The following is a 19675-nucleotide window of genomic DNA, read 5'->3' on the forward strand; positions in this document are numbered from 1 at the left end:
TACAAATACTCCCACTTATTAACTCATTGAGTCGTTGCATCAAACTGTTGAGTTTCGGTTCTAGTACCAGTTGTGTTTGATGAGGAGACTGAGATTTAGTAAGAGGTGGGGTTTGAACCCACGCCTTAGCCACCAACTTATACCAACCGTTTTACACTGCACCGCATATGTACGTCTTACCTGTTAAGGAGCAAGACGACACAGCTATTGGACAGTTTTAAACACATTTTCTTAATATTAGCCAGTGTCAAAAGCTATTAATTCTCTTTATAGTCAAGGAAGTAGGTTCAGAAATGGTATCTAGCTTGTCCAGTGGTCTTCAGTGGCCAAGTCAGGATTTGAACCTCTTGAAGGGAAAGAGGGGGCACCAAGGGATGGCGCAAAAGTGGCAGAGGAGAGTGTGGACCCCTAGGGTTGGCCTAGGCCCACCTCTGTTAGGGTCCTCAAGGCTGCCACTTACGTCCAGTGGGTGGTTGGGAACTGATGTCCCTTGTTGCCAGAGGTAAGAATCCCTCAGCCAAGTCTGGCCTATTCTTGTGGAAGCTTCTTAGCTCAGGGCATGCAGTGAAGGGAGAAGCAGCAGGACCTGGTAACAGTTGGGTAATGAGTGAGGTGTGGCAGGCGACTGCCTGGTGTCCTACTTGGATGGGAATGTTGAGAAGAGCAGGTTAGGAGGCAGGTAATGGTCAGTTCAGGATTGGGGGAGAGAGTCCACCCACTAACTGGAAGATAAGACCATCACCTCCATCCTGTCTGCCAAAGCACCCTCTTCAGCTTTGGCCAACCAACTCTTCGATTCCTTGTTCCTTGGATAGGCCTCCTTTGAGCTTCCTGTGTCCTGTGTCCTAGCGCCACCCTTCTGGGAAGCCTCCAGGATTGGCATATCCAGGGAAAGTTTAAGGAGATAATTTTGTATTCAGTGTAGGGAAGCCTTGAAAGTTACATCTTCCTTAAAAACTTTGGGGTCAGACTGGGGGTAGCTGGGTGAACAAAGTGATCAGGGAAGGAGCCGGCAGAGAGGTGGGAAGACCCAGGAGCTAGAACTGTTAGATTCATTCCAAAAATCCAGCTCGTCCCTCAGGAATGGATGGGGCCACAAAATGGCCTCGTGTCCCCAGTTCCTTGGCCAAACGTGTTTACAGAGTTTTCGTTTAATTGTTGATGACCTTTCAAGTATCCTTTGTAGTTCTTTCAGGGCTTGACAGGCTTCCTGTCAGGGTAGCCAGACCAGAATAAAACTCATTTGGAACGAGCAAAAAAACACGAACATTTTATGGAAGAAATAAAAGTATAACAAGTACATGAAGAGTTTGTTCAACGTCAACAAATAAATGACACTCGTGGGCTTGAAACTGGGGACGTCGGAGCCATTTTGTGGCCGCATGACGTCACCGCTAACGGGCATGGCGTCACTCGCAGGAAGCCACGTGACGGTTGAGCGAGCAGCCCCCCCACCCCCGGAGCAGAGTTTAGTCTGCGCATGCCTGGCTCGAGGCCGCTCTCGTGTGCATGCTCACGAAGGCAAAGGGGGCGCGCTCAGGACACGTGCTGCGGTGGTCGGCGCGCGCACCGCCTGCCCCGGAAGCGGTCGGCTTACGGCGCGGCTGGGCGCTAAGATGGCGGCGGCGTGAGTTGCATGTCGTGTGAGGATCCCGGGGCCGCCGCGTCGCTCGGGCCCCACCATGGCCGTCACGATCACGCTCAAAACGCTGCAGCAGCAGACCTTCAAGATCCGCATGGAACCTGATGAGACGGTGCGAGCCAGGCCGGAGCCCGGGAGCGGGAGCGACGGGTGCCGGGGATGGGGTGGGGGCGGGGAGGCCGGGAACCTGACAAGAGAGGCGGGGAAGACGGCGCGGAGCCGGGCCGTGCCCATTCTCCTAACGGGCCTGACTTTCCCAGATACCCTGATGGTCCCCGGCTCAGCCCCTGGTGGCTCGGGCGGAGCTCTTGGATCTCTCTCCAGGCGAGGCTCCACCCCCGGGGCGCCCGCCAGGCCCCGGGTCCAATGTCAGTGTCTTCGCGGGGCGCGGGAGCCGCGGGCTCGGATTACCGGCCGGCCTGCTCTGGGATGGGTCCTCCGAGTTCCCAGCTTTGTAGGCTTCTCCTCAGGACGTTGGTGGCCGAATCTGGGAGTAGTGACCAGGAGATGCCGGGTGATGACAGCAACGACGATAATAATAAACGGTCTTGACTTTCAGTGGTCCGTGTTTGTTCTTCACCAGTCGCTGAGCGTTTTTGTGTTATCTTACTAAATCTGCGAAGTAAGCTTGTCATTTGGGGACTCTGAGTCTCCCCACTTTCCAGATGCGGAAACTTGGATTAAAGAACTTTGGTATAGTTGCATATGCACAAAGCAAGTCATGGCAGAGCGGTTTCAACTCGGAATTGCCTAAAGTGAGAGCCCACGGTCTAAACATGATGCTGTTCTTTTAGCTAAAAAGAGACTTAGGACCTAACAAACATATGTACTTGGCACTTTTTGCACAATTTCCCCCACGAGGGAGACATTGAAGTTCACTTTTTGTAGAAAAGGAAACAGACTCAGATTTTTTGACCAGCCTAACTTTTTGATTTGGGGCAAGTTGGTTAATCTCTCTGTACTTCTGTTTTTCTCAAATATAAAATGAGGCCAATGGTAACTTTCACTCAGTTATTATGAGGTTTTAAACTTGTGATCCGTGTACGTTTACAATAGCGGTGTCAACTTAGGATTCTCTTAGTAAAGATGACTCTCAGCAGCATGGAGTGAGGAATGGTCCTATCTCCCGTTTATTTTGATTTGCGCTTCATCATGTTTACATCATCTGAAATATGTGTTTTTTCTTCTCCCAAATAAGTGTCATCTCTATGAGAACAGGGACTTGTGTTGAGTGTTGTTCTCTGCTGTATCGTCACTGTCTAAAACTGCACCTGGCACATATCAAGTGTTCAGCAAATATTCTGTTGAATGGTGGAATGGTCTAGTATGCTTGATTATGAAGCTTAGCTTCTCATCCATCAGGGCTTGCAGCCTGCCCCCAAACTAGAAGGGAAGAGAGAATCTCGGGGTTTGCAGTGACTGTCTACCCCTTCCTCCAGGTGAAGGTGCTGAAGGAGAAGATAGAAGCTGAGAAGGGTCGTGATGCTTTCCCCGTGGCTGGACAGAAACTCATCTATGCTGGCAAGATCCTGAGCGATGATGTCCCCATCAAGGACTATCACATCGATGAGAAGAACTTTGTGGTCGTCATGGTGACCAAGGTGGGTGATGTATGCTGGTTGGGAGGGTGGGTGGATTAGCTGGGGAGCTGGCAAAGAGCATGTGTGCCCAAGAGAGATTAGCCATGAACAGGGTGGGGCTGAGATGTGGAAGGATGTTGGGGCTAGATAGAGTTACTGATGCCTGCTCCCTTTTTCTGGGTGTCACAGGCCAAAACTAGCCCAGGCACCTCAGTACCCCCAGAGGCTTCACCCACTGCTGCCCCGGAGTCTTCCACATCCTTCCCATCGGCCCCTGCCTCAGGCATGTCTAATCCCCCACCTACCGCCAAAGAGGACAAGAGCCCATCGGAGGAATCAGCCCCCACGACGTCCCCGGAGTCTGTGTCCGGGTAAGGCAGGGAGCAGCAGCCCCAGATTGGGCCCTGTCTTTCCGGCACATTTCAGCGCCCACATTCGTGGTTCCACACACCTTGGGGGAGGGCAAGCCACCAGAAGCCAGGGTCCGATTTCTCTCTCTTGAATTTGCAGCTCTGTTCCCTCTTCAGGTAGCAGCGGGCGAGAGGAAGACGCGGCCTCCACGCTAGGTGGGTGGGTGCTCCCCAGAGCGAAAATGACTGGGTGCCCCAGCCATCAGCTGGGCCTTGTGTGGGTGTGGGAGGGCCTGGGAGCTGTCCTTCCCTCTCCTTGGTGACCCGCCTTTTGCCGCTCCCTCCACAGTGACTGGCTCTGAGTACGAGACGATGCTGACGGAGATCATGTCCATGGGCTACGAGCGGGAGCGGGTCGTGGCCGCCCTGAGGGCCAGCTACAACAATCCCCACCGGGCCGTGGAGTATCTACTCACGGTGAGGTGCGGCTGCTGCCGCCTGGGGAGTCCTCAAGGGAGCATGCAGGCTTCGGTGCCCTGATGGCTGGTCAAAATCTGCCCCCAAAAGCCTTTGGGTTATGGTTCTAGCCAGGAAAGACCTCCTGCAGGAGCCTGGACATGAGCGATGGGGTGGACCTGTGGAGGGCAGAGCAGAGGCTTCACGTGTCTCCCGCCAGGGCTGAGTATGCAGGAAGGAGGCAGTGGGCAGTCTGTGCTTTGAACTAAATAGGACCCCTGACAGGGAATTCCTGGGAGCCCCGAGCCGGAACACGGTTCTGTCCAGGAGAGCCAAGTACCCGAGCAGCCGGCCACAGAAGCAGGTGAGTGGATTGGGAGGTGTGCGTGTGGGGTGTCTGCTGTCAAGGCACCTGACTCATCCCAACCCCCCATACTTCAGGGAGGCCAGGGTGGTGTCTGACCACACCCTTTCCTCCTGCCAGCAGGAGAGAACCCCTTGGAATTCCTGCGGGATCAGCCCCAGTTCCAGAACATGCGGCAGGTGATTCAGCAGAACCCGGCGCTGCTGCCAGCCCTGCTCCAGCAGCTGGGCCAGGAGAACCCCCAGCTTTTACAGGTACAGGCCTGGGGGCAGAGGGAGTCAGTGCAGGTACCATCTCTCTTCTCCTGGGGGGTACCACAGCCCCAGAGAGTGAGCCTGGCCCAGCGTGGTATGTAGGCATCTATGCTTGGAAAGCAGGACTAACGACAGCCTTCTGCTGTTCCATGCGACCTAATGACCTACGTGGTTTCATGTAATGCTCTCAACCACTCTATAAGGTGTGGGCGCTACTGTCATCTCCACTCCATGGAGGAAGATGCCAGAGGCTTGGAGCAGCCTGGCAACTGGTGGAGTGTGTGTCTGCCTCCAGTCTCTGGATCCTGTGCTCTGGCTCCACTCCGCGTTTAGCTGTTGCTTCCTGAATGTCCGTAGGGTTGTATGGCAGCACCCAGGACTGCTGTGCCCTAGTTGGTTTTGGGACCACCGTGCTCAGCAAGGCTCTATCCTGTCCTTGAAGGTTCCTAGGCAGAGGGGCAGTGGCCCCTGGGTGTGACAGGGTCTTCTGGGTCCTCTGTGAAAGCCTGCCTCTCCTGCTTCAGGCGTCTGCTGCTTCTACCCCCGACTTTTCAGTCTCCTGTGCTGACTCCTGCTCACCTCCAGATGTTGGAGGGCCAGGGCTGCGCATCTCCATTTATCTGCAGTCAACCCTGGGGCTTTCAGTCTGTGGCGACCCTTAAATCCATATGACCAGTCTGGACCCTCTGGATGCCGTGCTCTCCCGTGACTGACTTGATACCTCCATGAAAATGCTTTCTAGATATCCAAGACCAGAACAGATCCTCCCAGCCCTCCCTAACCCCGCAAGGACCAACCTGGGGTTGCTTGAGCCCCAGGCACTGGGGGCCTGCTGGGGTTGTCCCTCACCTGTCCTCTTTGCTCTACTTCCAGAACATCTCGCTCAGCCCAGCCCTGCACTCCACCTCTGTGGCTGCCACCTCATCTTCTCCCAGGTCCCCTGGCGGCCACCACCCAGTTCTCTGCATCTGCACAGCCCCCACGGTCCATTCTCCACTAGGAGCCAGATTCCTGAAAACGCACTTTTTCCTTTGATGTGTAAATTTTCAGATGTACATAAAAATAGAGAGAGGCATATTAGAACCCCCAGATACGCAACACCCAGATGAGTTAATCTTTTTAAAAGGTACACGGATGTCTTTCCCTATTTAATCCTCACCACCGTGGTGTCCCATTGCACTAGAAGGCACGAGAAGAAAGCATATCTGGTCCCTGCCTCTCTGATCTTCTGCTTCCTCCTTCCCTTCCTTGTTTACTGTTTTGCCACATGGATCTTTTGCTTTTGGAATTTTCCAAATGAACCCCATCCCTGGGCCTTTACACTTGATGTTTGCTCTACGTGGAGGGAAACTTCCTTCCCCATTCCGTAGTTCACAGGGCCCTCTCTCCTGGCCTAAAGTGTCTTTCCCAGCCCAAGATCTACCCTAATGTATGTCACGCCCAGTATTTACATTGTAAGTAACTGTCAACTTGCTTGTTTACGGCCTGTCTCTCCACCCTGGAACATCAGCTCCTCTAGGACAGGGCCCATGTCCACCGTGTGGCTGTTTGGCCAGAATAGACAACCTCTAAATATTTGCTGAGTGAATGAAAGAAAAAGCAAGGACTGTGACAGGGACCTGGGGACGGGGGGGACAAGGGCTGTGGGTCACCATCACTTCCTCTGTCTCCCACAGCAAATCAGCCGGCACCAGGAGCAGTTCATCCAGATGTTGAACGAGCCCCCTGGGGAGCTGGCAGACATCTCGGACGTGGAGGGTGAGGTGGGTGCAATAGGCGAGGAGGCCCCACAGATGAACTACATCCAGGTGACACCGCAGGAAAAAGAGGCTATAGAGAGGGTAAGAGATATGGCTGAGAGGGATGACCTCATGGGTGGGCAGGGCCCCTACCTCTTGCTCATACCTGCCCGTCTTCCCGCAGTTGAAGGCCCTGGGCTTCCCAGAGAGCCTGGTGATCCAGGCCTACTTCGCTTGTGAAAAAAACGAGAACTTGGCTGCCAACTTCCTCCTGAGTCAGAACTTTGATGACGAGTGATGCCGGGAGGCCAGGCCGCCCACCGCTCCCTCTTCCCCACCCCCAACTCCACAAAAGTTTTATAAAAGAAAAAAATATATATATATTCATGTTTATTTAAGAAGTGGAAAAAAAAATCAAAAACTAATAAAAACCAAAACACTCCACCCCAACTTCCCACTCTCCTGAAGGGGCCCCGCATTCCCATCTTGGCCTGAGAAGACCTGGGCCAGACAGCTGTCCTCCCATCCCCCACCCGAGCCCAGCCTGCTCCAAGGAGCTGGCAGGACTGGAGGTGACAGATGGGCCCCTCTTGGCCTCTGTCCCAGCTCCCTGCAGCCAGATGGAGAGGCGGCTGCTTGCTTCCCCATCCCCCAAAGAGCCCCTGAGAGCTCCCCCGCCCTCTTGCAGGGTGAGGGGAAGCTGGAGCTCCAAACTTTGATCCTCCATTGGAGTGGCCCAAATCTTTCCATCTGGGGTGAGCACTCAGAGGCCCAAGACCCCTCCATGGTCTGGCCTTGGCCTCCATCCTGCATCCTTTTGCTGGGGGGCGAGGAGGTCTGGTTTGTCTTGCCTGGGTAAGGGGAAACATCAGAGTCATTCTGGAGGTCAAGGCCACCCCCCACCGCAGAACAGAACCGTGTCTCTGATAAAGGTTTTGAAGTGAATAAAGTTTTAAAAGCCAGTCCTGTGGTTTGTGCCTGCTGGGGCTTCCCACTCCAGCTTTATGGGTCTGGGGCTAGTTGGGCACAGGAGATGCGGGAATGCCGTGGAGGGGCAGAGGGGTCTGTCAGCCTCTGCAGACTGTGGCTCCCAGTGTCTCCACTCCCCCTCCCCCAAGCTGTCTCACTCCCAGGCAGTGGGCCCCAGCCCTGGCTCAGCCTTGGAAGGGCTGCTTCTCCCTGCCCCCCACCATCATCACCACAGTCTGTTTTGGCTACACTTCCCCCCTGGTAATTGGCTAATTACTGGAGATTAATGTTGGTAAACAGAAGCCTTCTTCTCCTCTGCCATCTGCTCCTCCATTATTTCCCCACTGCATCCCCCTTTCACTCCCCCTGAAGCCCCAGAGTTAGTCGGCATGGCCTAGAGTCCCTAAGTGAGCAGAGTCAGGGAAGGGTGGGGATTCCCTGGCGCCAGGTGCTGGGGAAAGAACCAGGGTGCCCAGGGAGGGGTGTGATAAGAGAGGATGCAGAGCTCTTCAGGGGTGGGGCTGTCAGGCAGCAGGTTTTATTGGGAAAGAACACCACTCAGGAGCTGGGTGTCGCAGAGTCTGCTGGGTCCTGGGCTGCAGCAGCGGCCATCGCAGCAGCTCGTGCCTCCTTCTTCTTTCTTTGTTTCTCCTCTTTGAGGCGCTTGCGATGCTGCTTCTCCAAGTCCTGCAGCAGCTCCTGGAAGCGGGCACTCCTCGGGTCCACGTGGTATCCCAGGCGCTCCTGGGCCTCAGCCTGCAGCCGAGCCCTCCGCTCCTTGTCCGCTCGCTCCTTCTCCCTGCGCTCCTGCTGCTGCCGCTGCCAGGTCTCAATCATCTGTGGCATCTTGGCCATGCGCTCTTCAATGAGCTGCTCCCTGCAGGGGAAAGAGAGTGGTCAGTGAGGGCAGCCAGAGCAGTACCCATCCACCCATACCCCGCCCCCAAGCCTTTGCCCACATCCTGCCTCTCCCAACTCCCCCACGTCTCAAGATGAAAGACTGGGAAGACTTATGGTGGCCATTAAAACTGTGAAGAAAAATTCTTGACAAGTGAAGAGAGGCGGGAGAGAGAAACCAACATGTGTAGCCTTGAGCATGAGAGAACCAAGCCCCAGTAATTCCTAGGAGCAGACCCCAAGTCAACGCAACATTTCCCTGAGCTGTCTACTGAATGTCGCATGTCATGCCAGCTATTCCCACAGCTCACTCCTCCGTCCTACAGACATCACTGAGCAACCGCTGCATGCCAGGCCTACTTCGAGGCACAGAAGTGAAGGCAAGAAATGGATGGGACCTTTCCCTCCAATCCTGTGAGTTTGTAGGTGTGAGTCGCTGTCCCATTTTAAGAATTAGAAACATGAAACTGAAAGCCCCATGGCAGGGGTTAGCCAGCTGGGATAACTGGGGTTATCAGAGAGGTGTTCACATCCTAACTCCACCGTTCACTGCCTAAGTGACTGGACAAGTGACTTCACCTTCCTAGGCCTCAGTGCCCTACCTCTAAAATAAGGGTGGTTCCCTCTTCCTCTTAGAGCTGCTGTGAGGACAAGAACAATAAACACCAGGAACACACCTGCCTGCCTTTGGCTGCCCCCTCCCTTCAGTAAGTGGCACAATCAATGTCCCTGGTCTTGCCTCCATTCTACTCCAAATCCTTCAGACCTGCCTCCAAGTCTGACCTCTGCCCTTGATTCCATGCCCCATCACCTCCCACTCTTCCCCAGCTACACTAATGTCCAGGCTGTTCCTCAAAGCACATTCCTACCTCAGGGCCTTTGCACCAGCTGTTCCCGCTTCCCATGACTACCACTGATCATTCAGGTTTCTGCTTAAACATTTAAACGTCAAATTCTCAGAGAGGCCTGAGGCCTACCAAACCGAAGTCCCCCTCAGGCATGCATTCTCCACCCAATTTTATCTTCCTAATGGCTCTCTGTCACCACCTGAAATTATCTTTTTGCTCCCTGCTGTATCCTCAGCAGGGGGGACAAGGCCTTGCACACAGTAGGCGTTCAGTAAAGATTTGTTGATGAAAGACTAAATGAACTGTTATTCAGAAGTCTGTTTTGTATCTAGGTGAGGATTCACGTAAATACTGCATGCAAACCCCGCGATAAAATGCCCGATGGACTAAGTACTGCTGTTGGGACACAGTTCACCCGCGGCCCGCAGCCCCGCGCCTGCCCGACCGCACGCACGCACCTGGCTCGTAGCTTCTGCTCCTCGGCCAACTGCTGCACCCGCAGCGACTCCTGCATGGCCGCCAGGCTCGGGTACCATTCGCGCTCCTCAGCCTCCAACTCGTGCAGCTGTTTCCGCGAAGGCCACAGAGAACCGGCGGCCACACCGGAGGCGGCGCCGTGCCGCCCGAACTGCTTAGCTGCGTAGCGCGGCCCCAGCTGCCAGGGTGGGGTCAGTGGGTCATCCGGGTCGGGCCACCAGGGCCCCTTTGAGCGGCGCGGGGGCGGAGGCGCTCGGTAGGCGCGGGAGCCCGGGCCTAGGGTCATCGCCAACCCGAGCAGGCTGCGCGCCTGCCTTACGGGCGCAGCCATATTGGCCGTACGGGGTCCTCGCGCGCTGGCCGGGCTGGCCAAGGCGCTGCCTGCGCGTGAGGTTTGCTGAAGCCCCGGAGGAGGCCGGTAACTTCCCTACCGCCTCTGTTCCGGGCAGGGAGGATAAGAGGGGAGTAATATTTTTTTTCACACATCTTCAAGTGTAATTTTAAATTTTATTGTAGCAGTTAATTTATTAAAGTCGTATTTAAAATTTAATTTTATATTTTAAAAATAGCAATTACTTTCTATGTTAAAATTTAAATGTTTAACATTTAAAATCATTTAAATATTTAAACATTCAAATGTCATTTCAATTTTAAGTTCAATCTACGTAGTACTTTATATTTTAATTTAAATATTTTAAATCTATTCAAAACATTTAAATTTTATAAACATTTAAATATTGTTCATAACATTATTTATTTTATGCTTTTTAATTTGATCTTAGTATCTTTGTTAAAATTTTAATTTTCAATAATTATTTAAAGCTTTACTTAACATTTATCTTAAATATTTACATTTCTGTTTAAAACATTTAAATTTGAATGTAGCTATTGTTTAAGATATTTATGTAGAAATTTTATTTTAAATTCTATTGTAAATAGTTACTTTATGCCTTTTAATTTAATTTTTTTATATTTTAAAACGTTTAAAACGTTTGATCGTGGTGTAGAAATTAAATACTATTTTTAAAAAAGGATTTCCACCTTGAAAAGGAAGGAAATTCTGACCCATGCTACAGCATGGATGAACTTTGAAAGACATAATACTGAGAGAAATAAAGCAGTCAGAAAAGGACATAGATTGTATAATTCCACTTACATGAGGTGCATAGAGTAGTGGACTTCATAGAGACAGAAAGTAGAATGGTGGTTGGGAGGGGCAGGGAGATTGGGAATGGGAGTTATTGCTTAATAGGTATAGAGTTTCTGTTTGGGATGATGAAAAAGTTCTGGAGATGGATGGTGATGATGGTTTCACAACACTGAATGTGCTTAATGCCACTGGACAGTACACTTAAAAATGGTTAAAAAAGGGACCTCCCTGGTGGCTCTGTGGTTAAGAATCTGCCTGCCAATGCAGGGGACACGGATTTGAGCCCTGGTCTGGTAAGATTCCACATGCCGCGGAGCGACTAAGCCTGTGCGCCACAACTACTAAGCCTGCGCTCTAGAGCCCGCGAGCCACAACTACTGAGCCCGCGTGCCACAACTACTGAAGCCTGCATGTGCAGAGCCTGTGCTCTGCAACAAGAGAAGCCACCGCAATGAGAAGCCCGCGCACCGCAAGGAAGAGTAGCTCCTGCACGCCGCAACTAGATCTTCACAGCAACGAAGACCCTACGCAGCCAAAAAAAAAAAAAAAAATGCAGTTTGCTCAGTGAGCAAGGAAGCCTGGACAAGAGTGTTCATAGCAGTAACATATATCTCATATATATCAGTCTCAAGAAACAATCCACACCTGAGTCCATCTGCAGTAGACTGGATCCCTAAATTGTGATGTTTTAGCCAACAGAATACTGCACAGGAATGCAGGAGTATTCACAGCTGCTCACAGCAATGTGGATGATTCTCACAGACATTTTATGCAACAAAGGAAGCAGGACCCAAATGATTTCTTTTCATAAAGGAATGTTTTTCATTGTGGAAAGTTTACACAAATTGTCCGTTTTTTATAAAGTTGAACAATCCTAGTGTCATTGTGGATGCACACCTTAAGGGGTAAAAGATAAAGAAAAGCCAAGCAGTGATCATTCTGGAAGTCAGGATGGGACGCCGGGCTGTGGAGGCAGCTGGCTGGTGGTCACGTGGCAGCAGGTGGGCGGGGTTTGATTTGTAACAGGTCATTGAGCTGGGCATTCCCATTCTGTTCGCTTTTCTCTAAGTGGACTTTATTCAATGTTATTTCTTGATCTGGGCTTCAGTGATGCCTGAGTTATAATTATTCTTTCAGTTGTGTATAACTGTATATGTGTGGGCTGCACACTTTCTTGTAGCTTTATTATATTTCACAATTTAAGAAATGAAAATACAAGCAACAAAAAGGGTTTCAGTGAGAAGTCTTATCCCCACCCATCTCCCATCCTCTGCTTCCGTGTCTGAGCCCCTCCACCCCCACTTGTGTTAGTTTCTTATGTATCCTAGAGTTGCTTATACATTCTTATTAACAGTGTTAATGAATTATTTCACAGGGACAGAAGAGTACAGTCATTGTGTCATCACCCAGGTTTAACAAATATTCACTTTGGCTCGATTGCTTCAGATTTTTTTTAAAATTCCTTTTAATATAACTTGAGCCCTATTATGAAAGCCTCCAATGACAGTAAGGCCTCTGCCTACAGATGCTCACCACCCCCCCCCCCCCGCCCCCGGCCCCGCCCTCCATTTCTAAGGAGTAACAGTTACTTTGAAATTAGCATTTTCTTCCAGGACCAGTCTTTATGCATTTGCTACTTATCTGGAGTCTGTGGAAACAATATCACTATATATTTTAAACAGTTTACATAAATGGTATCCTGAATGTATTAGTTTGCAACTTTTCTTCCTCAGCTTCTTGGTTTCCAGATATCTCCAGGTGGATCCATGTAGATTTTTTTCTTTTAAATAAATTTATTTATTTATTTTTGGCTGCATTGGGTCTTCATTGCTGTGCGTGGGCCCTCTCTAGCTGCGGCGAGCAGGGGCCACTCTTAGTTGCGGTGCGCAGGCTTCTCACTGCGGTGGCCTCTCCTGTTGCAGAGCACGGGCTCTAGGCGGGTGGGCTTCAGTAGTTGTGGCACGCGGGCTCAGTAGTTGTGGCTCGTGGGCTCTAGAGCGCAGGCTCAGTAGTTGTGGCGCACAGGCTTAGTTGCTCCGCAGCATGTGGGATCCTCCCAGACCAGGGCTCAAGCCCATGTACCCTGCATCGGCAGGCGAAATTTTAAGCACTGAACCACCAGGGAAGTCCCAGATCCATGTAGATTTATTACACATACTGTGTAGCTGTGTTTTTCACAGTGTGGGTGACAGGGCAGTTATTGATTGAGGAAGTCAGTGAAGTGGGTTCCAACCAGCATTTATTTATTTCCAGGTTTACAATTAAGGGAAGGATGATTCATAGAAAACATTTTTTTTAATTTAAAAATTATTTACTTTTAGGGCTTCCCTGGTGGCGCAGCAGTTAAGAATCCACCTGCCAATGCAGGGGACACGGGTTCGATCTCTGGTCCGGGAAGATCCCACATGCTGCAGAGCAGCTAAGCCCGTGCGCCACAACTACTGAAGCCTGTGCCTAGAGCCTGTGCTCCGCAACAAGAGAAGCCACCACAATGAGAAGCCCACGCACTGCAACTAGAGAAAGCCCGTGCACAGCAACAAAGACCCAACGCAGCCAAAATAAATAAATAAAGGTGTCTACTCTTTTTTAAAAATTTATTTATTTATTTATTTATTTATGGCTGTGTTGGGTCTTCGTTTCTGTGCGAGGGCTTTCTCCAGTTGCGGCAAGTGGGGGCCACTCTTCATCGCGGTGGGCGGGCCTCTCACTATCGCGGCCTCTCTTGTTGCGGAGCACAGGCTACAGATGCGCAGTCTCAGTAGTTGTGGCTCACGGGCCTAGTTGCTCCGCGGCATGTGGGATCTTCCCAGACCAGGGCTCGAACCCATGTCCCCTGCATTGGCAGGCAGATTCTCAAGCACTGCGCCACCAGGGAAGCCCAAGGTGTCTACTCTTAAAAACAAACAAACAGAAGGGGACATCTGTCCCCATTAAACCCTAACTCCCCATTATCCCCTCTCCCCAGCCCCTGGTAATCAACAATTCTAATTTCTGTCTCTGTGAATTTGACTGCTCTTGGGACCTTGTACAAGTGGAATCATACAGTATTTGTCCTTCTGTAACTGGCTTATTTCACTTAGCATAATGTCGTCAAAATTCATCCACATTGTAGCATGGGTCAGAATTTACTTCCTTTTTAAGGCTGAATAATATTCCATCATAAGTATTTACCACATTTTGTTTATCCCTTCATCCACTGATGGACATTTGGGCTGCATCCACCTTTTGGCTACTGTGAATAATGCTCCTGTGAACATAGGTGTATAGCAGTTATTATTAATGAAAAAAATAGAATAAAATTAAAATGTCAGGCTGCATCACGTGTAGTAAGGGTAAGTATTGTTTGGTAAAGCTTTTATTTCTGTCACAGATACGTGTATGTATATACTGGTAGTACAATTGTGATTGATGCTAATAAACCTTCCCCAAACAACCATTTTATTGCGCTCGTTGTGTAGATGAGGAACTTGGGCAGGGCATGGTGGGCATGGCTTGTCTCTGCTCCGTGCCATCTGCAGCCCCAGTGGGAAGAATTGAAAGCTGAGTGACTTTATACCCTGTGGCTAGAATCATCAGAAAGCATCTTTATTTATTCATGTTTTATGGTTCATTCTGGCTGGATACTCAGCTGGGCTATTGGCTGGAACAGCTACACAGTGGTCTCTCTGCATGGGCCAGTTTGAGCTTTCTCACAACATGGCAACTGGATCCCAAGTGAACAAGACTGAAGTGCATGGCATTTTTATGACTGAATCTCAGAAGTCACATGACTCATTTCTGCTGTATTCTATTGGTCAAGCCAGTCACAAAGGTTGTCTAGGTTCAAGGGGAGGGGTCAGAGACCTTGTCACTCAATCAAAGGATTGTCAAAGTCACATTGTCACTGTCGCATACAAAGGATTGTATGTAGAGAATATAGGATAGGACATATTGTTGAGGCCTCTTTGGAAAGTACAATCTGCTACCTCTGGTTTACAGTGTAAAGTGTATTTCTTACTGCGTTCAGCGGTTAAAAGAAAGTTGGAAAAAATATCTGCTCAGTATTTTTTTTTTATAAATTTATTTATTTATTTGTTTATTTTTGGCTGTGTTGGGTCTTCGTTTCTGTGCGAGGGCTTTCTCCAGTTGCGGTGAGCGGGGGCCACTCTTCATCGCGGTGCGCGGGCCTCTCACTATCGCGGCCTCTCTTGTTGCGGAGCACAGGCTCCAGACGCGCAGGCTCAGTAGTTGTGGCTCATGGGCTTAGTTGCTCCGTGGCATGTGGGATCTTCCCAGACCAGGGCTCGAACCCGTGTCCCCTGCATTGGCAGGCAGATTCTCAACCACTGCGCCACCAGGGAAGCCCTCTGCTCAGTATTATCTGTTGTATGAATAAACTATAATTATTCTGTCAGGCTGTTTTGATGGATGTTTGTTTCCAATTTTTCTTTTTTAAATTTATTTATTTATTTTTTGGCTGCGTTGGGTCTTCGTTGCTGTGCGCGGGCTTTCTCTAGTTGCGACGAGCGGGGGCTACTCTTTGTTGCGGTGCGCGAGCTTCTTATTGCGGTGGCTTCTCTTTTTGTTGCGGAGCACAGGCTCTAGGCATGCGGGCTCAGTTGTTGTGGCTCGCGGGCTCTAGAGCGCAGGCTCAGTAGTTGTGGCGCGTGGGCTTAGTTGCTCCGTGGCATGTGGGATCTTCCCAGACCAGGGCTCGACCCCGTGTCCCCTGCATTGGCAGGCGCATTCTTAACCACTGCGCCACCAGGGAATTCCCTCCAATTTTTCTTGATTGCAGAAATGATGCTGCAGTAAGCCTCCCTGTCTGTGTCCCCATGTGCCCACGGGGAAATTTCCCTGAGGTGCTCAACAAGTCTGTCCCCAGGGTTTGCTGAGGGACAGATAGCCAGCGTGGTTGAGGTCCAGTGAATGAAGAGGATTGAAGGGGGAGGTAAAATGAATAGTGTTAGGCAGGGGCCAGCCATGCAGGAATTATAGGGCATGGTGAGGGGTTCTGGTTTTATTCCAAGGGCAATGGGGAGCCGTGGGAGGTTTCTGAGCAGGGCAGTAATGGATATGACTTACAGTTCTCCTCTGGCTGCTGAGCAGAAAAGATATTGAGTGGGGCAACATGTAGAAGCAGGAAGACCCATTAGGAGATAGAAGGGGCCACACGGTCCCTGACCTGCACTGACCTCAGAGCCTTTTCATTACTTTTGCTGTTACCATGCCTAGAACTGTCTCCAGGATCTAGACATGGTGGGCTCTTTCTTGTCATTCAGGTTTAACTCAGTGGACACCTCCCTGGCTCCTTGGACCTTTGAAGAGATAGGAAATGAAGTAGAGACAGTCCCTGACCTCAAACAGCTCACAGTCTTGTGGGTGAGACAAACATAATTATAGGGGAGGCAAAGGAGGAAGAAAGTGCCTGGAATGGAGCTGATAGGCAGCCAGGTGTGGGACTTCTGAGCTACAGTTTCCTACCAGACCAGGAAATTTGGGAACCACTCTGAGTTTTAAGCTGGGAACCAGAGCTTAGAGGTTAAAAGTAGGCACTCTGATGTCAAACCAGCTTGGGTTGAATTTCAGCTGCTGGCTGGGGTTCTCTGCACCCAGCAGGTACCAAATGGTCATGGGGAAGTGGCTTCTGAGGGCAGGCCTTAAACTGAGGTAACAGTCACACAACATAATCGTTGTAAAGTGAACGATTCAGTGGTATTTCGTCTACCCACAATGTTATGCAACCACCACCTCTATTTAACTTCTTGCACATTTCCATCACCTGTACCCATTAAGCAGTCACTCTCTAGTCCCCCTCCCCACCCAGCCCCTGGCAACCACTAGTTTACTTTCTGTCTCTATGGATTTGCCCATTCTGGACATTTCAAGTAAATGGAATCATACGCGATGTGACTACTTGTGTATGGATTCATTTTCTTAGTTGGTTTTATTTATTTATTTATTTATTTGACTGTGCCAGGCAGCATGTGAATCTTAGTTCCCTGACCAGAGATCGAACCCATGCCCCCAGCACTGGGAGAGCAGAGTCTTAACAACTGGACCGCCAGGGAAGTCTCTCTTAGCATGTTTTTGAGGTTCATCCATACTGTAACATGTATCAGAACTTGTTATGGACTGAGTTGTGTCCCCCCAAAATTCATATGTTAAAGTGCTAACACTCAGTACGTGACCATATGTAGAAAAAGTGTCAAGTTAAAATGAGGTCATTAGGGTGGGCCCCAATCCAGTATGACTGGTATTTTTATGAAAGAGGAAATTTGGACACAGACACACACAGAGGAAAGACCGTGTAAAGACACAGGGAGAAGATGGCCATCTACAAGCTAAGGAGAGAGGCCTCAGAAGAAACCAACTGTGGTGACGCCTTGATCTCAGACTTCTAGCCTCCAGAACTGTAAGAAAGTAAATTTCTGTTGGTTAAGACCCCCAGTCTGTGGTACTTTGTTATGACAGCCCTAGCAAATTAATATAATACTTCATTCCTTTTTATAGCTGAATGATATTCCATTGTAGGCAATTGAATTTTTTAACTTGAAATATAGTTGACTTACAATGGGCAATTTTTTTTGTAGTAATGAAAGATGAAAAATACCCAAATGTCTAAGAATAGAGGATTTGTCAAAGAAATTACTGACTATCCATACGATGGGATACTATGCAGACGTTGAAAAAGAATAAAGGCGCGCTCTGTGTCATGGTTCTCAAAGTGTGGTCCTCAGGCCAGTGGCAGCATCACCTGGGAACTTATTAGAAATGCAGGTTCTCAGGCTCCATCCCAGAATCAGATCTGGGCGAGAGCCTTCCAGGTGATGCTGATGTGGGCTCAAGCTTGAGATCTATATATAACGACACAGCCCATGGGTTCACAGCAGCCCTGAGGTGCTTTTTTTTAAAACACCACTGCCTGGATCCCATCCCCAGAGATTCCAATGTAGTGATTGATTTGCAGCAGATTCTGGGCATGGATTCCTCATTTACAAGTGACTCTAATGTGCAGCCAGGAATGTGAACCACTGATAAGGAGCAAACTCTCGCAGATAGAGTAAGTGCAAAAGCCTAGGTGAAAAAGAGCTACGTTCCAGAATATTCTTTGCAGGATTGTTTGTGATGGTTAAAAAATTGGATAATGGAGAAAAAAATTGGGGTGTATATATGTGCAGTGAAATACTGAAGGGCAGGACAGATGAAAGTTAAAAGGATATATACATTCAGATACCATGTATATTGTTTTAAACAAAACAATTTTATGTATCTTTTCTGAATGGACACATATACAGTAAAACTATGAATACAGGCCTGAGGATTATCATTGGCAAATTCAGGGATTAGGGACAAGTATAGAGTCAGTTTCTCTCATATCTGTGATCTTTTATTTCTTAATTGTGGTAATGAGTACAGAGGGGTTTGTTATATATTTATCTCTCTATATTATATATTTATATTACTTATATTATATATATATTACTATATATTTATCTATATCTATTATATATTTTATCTATTTTTATCTATACTTACTTGAATGCCCCAAATCACTTAAAAAACAAGGGGCAGAACAAAGGTATTGTTTGCTTCCATTTGTGCTTTTTTCTTAAGGTTTTTTTTTTTTTTTTGCATTGAATTTTCAAACTCTAAAGGGACACCGCTCCCTCCCCCCTCCCCCCTCCCCCCCCCTCCCTCCCCAATCTCATCTGCCTATTTAAATGTCCCTCCCCAACAGGAGAATCCTGCTGCTCTTTTCAGTGTGCAAGTACAATTAAATTGTACCTGTAAGTTCTTATCCCTCTTCCCCAAAACTTCAGCACCTTGTTGTGAAATTGTTTTAACTTCATTTTTCTTAGCTATATTTTCCATGTTGAAACTTCAAGAGTGTCGCAGCCCCGTACAACTGTGTGGGATTATGGGATTATGCCTGGGTGAGTCTACGGAATAGCGAAGAAGTCCGCGTGGCTGGAGGGAGTGAGAAAACGGGGAGAGAGTGCGGAGAGATGAGGGTGGGGTGGTGATGGGAGCAAACGGGGCGGGGCCTGGTGGGCTGCAGGGAGAATTTTGGCTGTTAATCTGAGTGAGGTGGTTCCCGGAGGAGCCCTCTGGGTGCTGTCGGAGGAACAGACTTTGAGGGAGGGAGGAGGCGGGAGCTGGGGTACCAGGGCGGAGGGACTGCACTGGTTCAGGGGGGAGATAATGAGGATTATGTCCAGGTTGGGGACCGAAGAGGGAGTGATAACTGGGCGGATTCTGGGTAGATTCTGCAGTGGAAGGGACTTGCAGTCATATCAAATTGGGGAGGGGGGGAGTCAGAGAAAGAGGGGGCTTAAAGATGCTGCCAAGTTTGGAGCCTCAGCACCTGGCAGGACGGAGCTGCCATTAGCTGGGTCTAGAGGACAGCGGAAGGGCAGGTTGGGGGACGCTCAGGGGCTCGGATGTAGCGGGGTCGGTGGGAGGTGCCCGCGCACCTCCAGGTGGGACGTCCGGGAGGCAGTTGTCCAGGGCATGGTGGCCGTGCAATCCCGAGAGTTGCCTCCAGAGGGCAAGCGCACCCCATCGCACTCGCAGCTCCGGGGGGCACGGGAAGGACCGGCCCTGCAGCATCTCAGGGCCCCGGGGACTACAGCTCCTCACCTGGGTGTGAGATGGGGGCCGCGCAGGTGCCAGGGCCAGGACTGGAACCCCCAGGCGCCTCCAGGGCCCCAGATCCTGGGACGGGGCTGTTTATGTGCTTCCAGCACTTCAAACAGCACTCCCCACGGGGCTGTTCCCACAGCACCTAGGGTCTGTGCAAAAATGTCACTTCCACAGGAAGACCTTCCCCGACCACCCTGGGGTCAGAAGGCCCCACCCCGATTCCTCTAAGGCACATCCCATTTTAGTATCTTCGTAACACTTAAGACTCTGAATTCATCTTATCTTGTGTTGTCTGTTTTCTGCACTACAATGTAAAGTCTGTGG

General features: G+C 49.9%; 2 protein-coding genes across 3 annotated transcripts; one reads left to right on the forward strand and one right to left on the reverse strand.

The window, feature by feature from the left end:
- The first annotated feature begins 1493 nt into the window (after nt 1-1493).
- Nucleotides 1494-7347, forward strand: RAD23A (RAD23 homolog A, nucleotide excision repair protein). 2 transcript variants are annotated; one of them, XM_059918255.1, is made up of 9 exons: nt 1494-1754; nt 3082-3243; nt 3412-3593; nt 3733-3788; nt 3922-4049; nt 4314-4392; nt 4513-4646; nt 6323-6487; nt 6570-7347. In XM_059918255.1, exons 1-9 carry the CDS (start codon nt 1683-1685, stop codon nt 6681-6683), a joined length of 1092 nt encoding a protein of 363 aa, XP_059774238.1. In that variant the 5' UTR covers nt 1494-1682; the 3' UTR covers nt 6684-7347. The 2 variants fall into 2 exon arrangements, with proteins under 2 accessions (XP_059774238.1, XP_059774239.1); XM_059918256.1 differs by having other exon boundaries at nt 1495-1754; nt 4516-4646.
- Nucleotides 7348-7862: 515 nt separating this feature from the next.
- GADD45GIP1 (GADD45G interacting protein 1) lies at nt 7863-9993 on the reverse strand. The gene is made up of 2 exons (XM_059918258.1): nt 9558-9993; nt 7863-8231 (listed from the first exon to the last, which is right to left on the reverse strand). The coding sequence occupies exons 1-2, from the start codon at nt 9905-9907 to the stop codon at nt 7913-7915; spliced, it is 669 nt and encodes a 222-aa protein (XP_059774241.1). The 5' UTR covers nt 9908-9993; the 3' UTR covers nt 7863-7912.
- Between the last annotated feature and the right edge of the window lie 9682 nt (nt 9994-19675).

This window comes from Balaenoptera ricei, chromosome 3 (genome assembly GCF_028023285.1).
Source record: "Balaenoptera ricei isolate mBalRic1 chromosome 3, mBalRic1.hap2, whole genome shotgun sequence".
Taxonomy (NCBI): Eukaryota; Metazoa; Chordata; class Mammalia; order Artiodactyla; family Balaenopteridae; genus Balaenoptera; species Balaenoptera ricei.

Bases quoted from the DNA above. Each gene is read 5' to 3' on its own strand.
- RAD23A (XM_059918255.1), top strand. From the start codon at position 1,683: ATGGCCGTCACGATCACGCTCAAAACGCTGCAGCAGCAGACCTTCAAG. The intron at 1,755-3,081 runs GTGCGAGCCAGG...CCCTTCCTCCAG, and splicing joins GCATGGAACCTGATGAGACG to GTGAAGGTGCTGAAGGAGAA. The intron at 3,594-3,732 runs GTAAGGCAGGGA...TTGAATTTGCAG, and splicing joins TCCCCGGAGTCTGTGTCCGG to CTCTGTTCCCTCTTCAGGTA.
- GADD45GIP1 (XM_059918258.1), bottom strand. From the start codon at position 9,907: ATGGCTGCGCCCGTAAGGCAGGCGCGCAGCCTGCTCGGGTTGGCGATG. The intron at 8,232-9,557 runs GTGCGTGCGTGC...TTTCCCCTGCAG, and splicing joins GAGCAGAAGCTACGAGCCAG to GGAGCAGCTCATTGAAGAGC.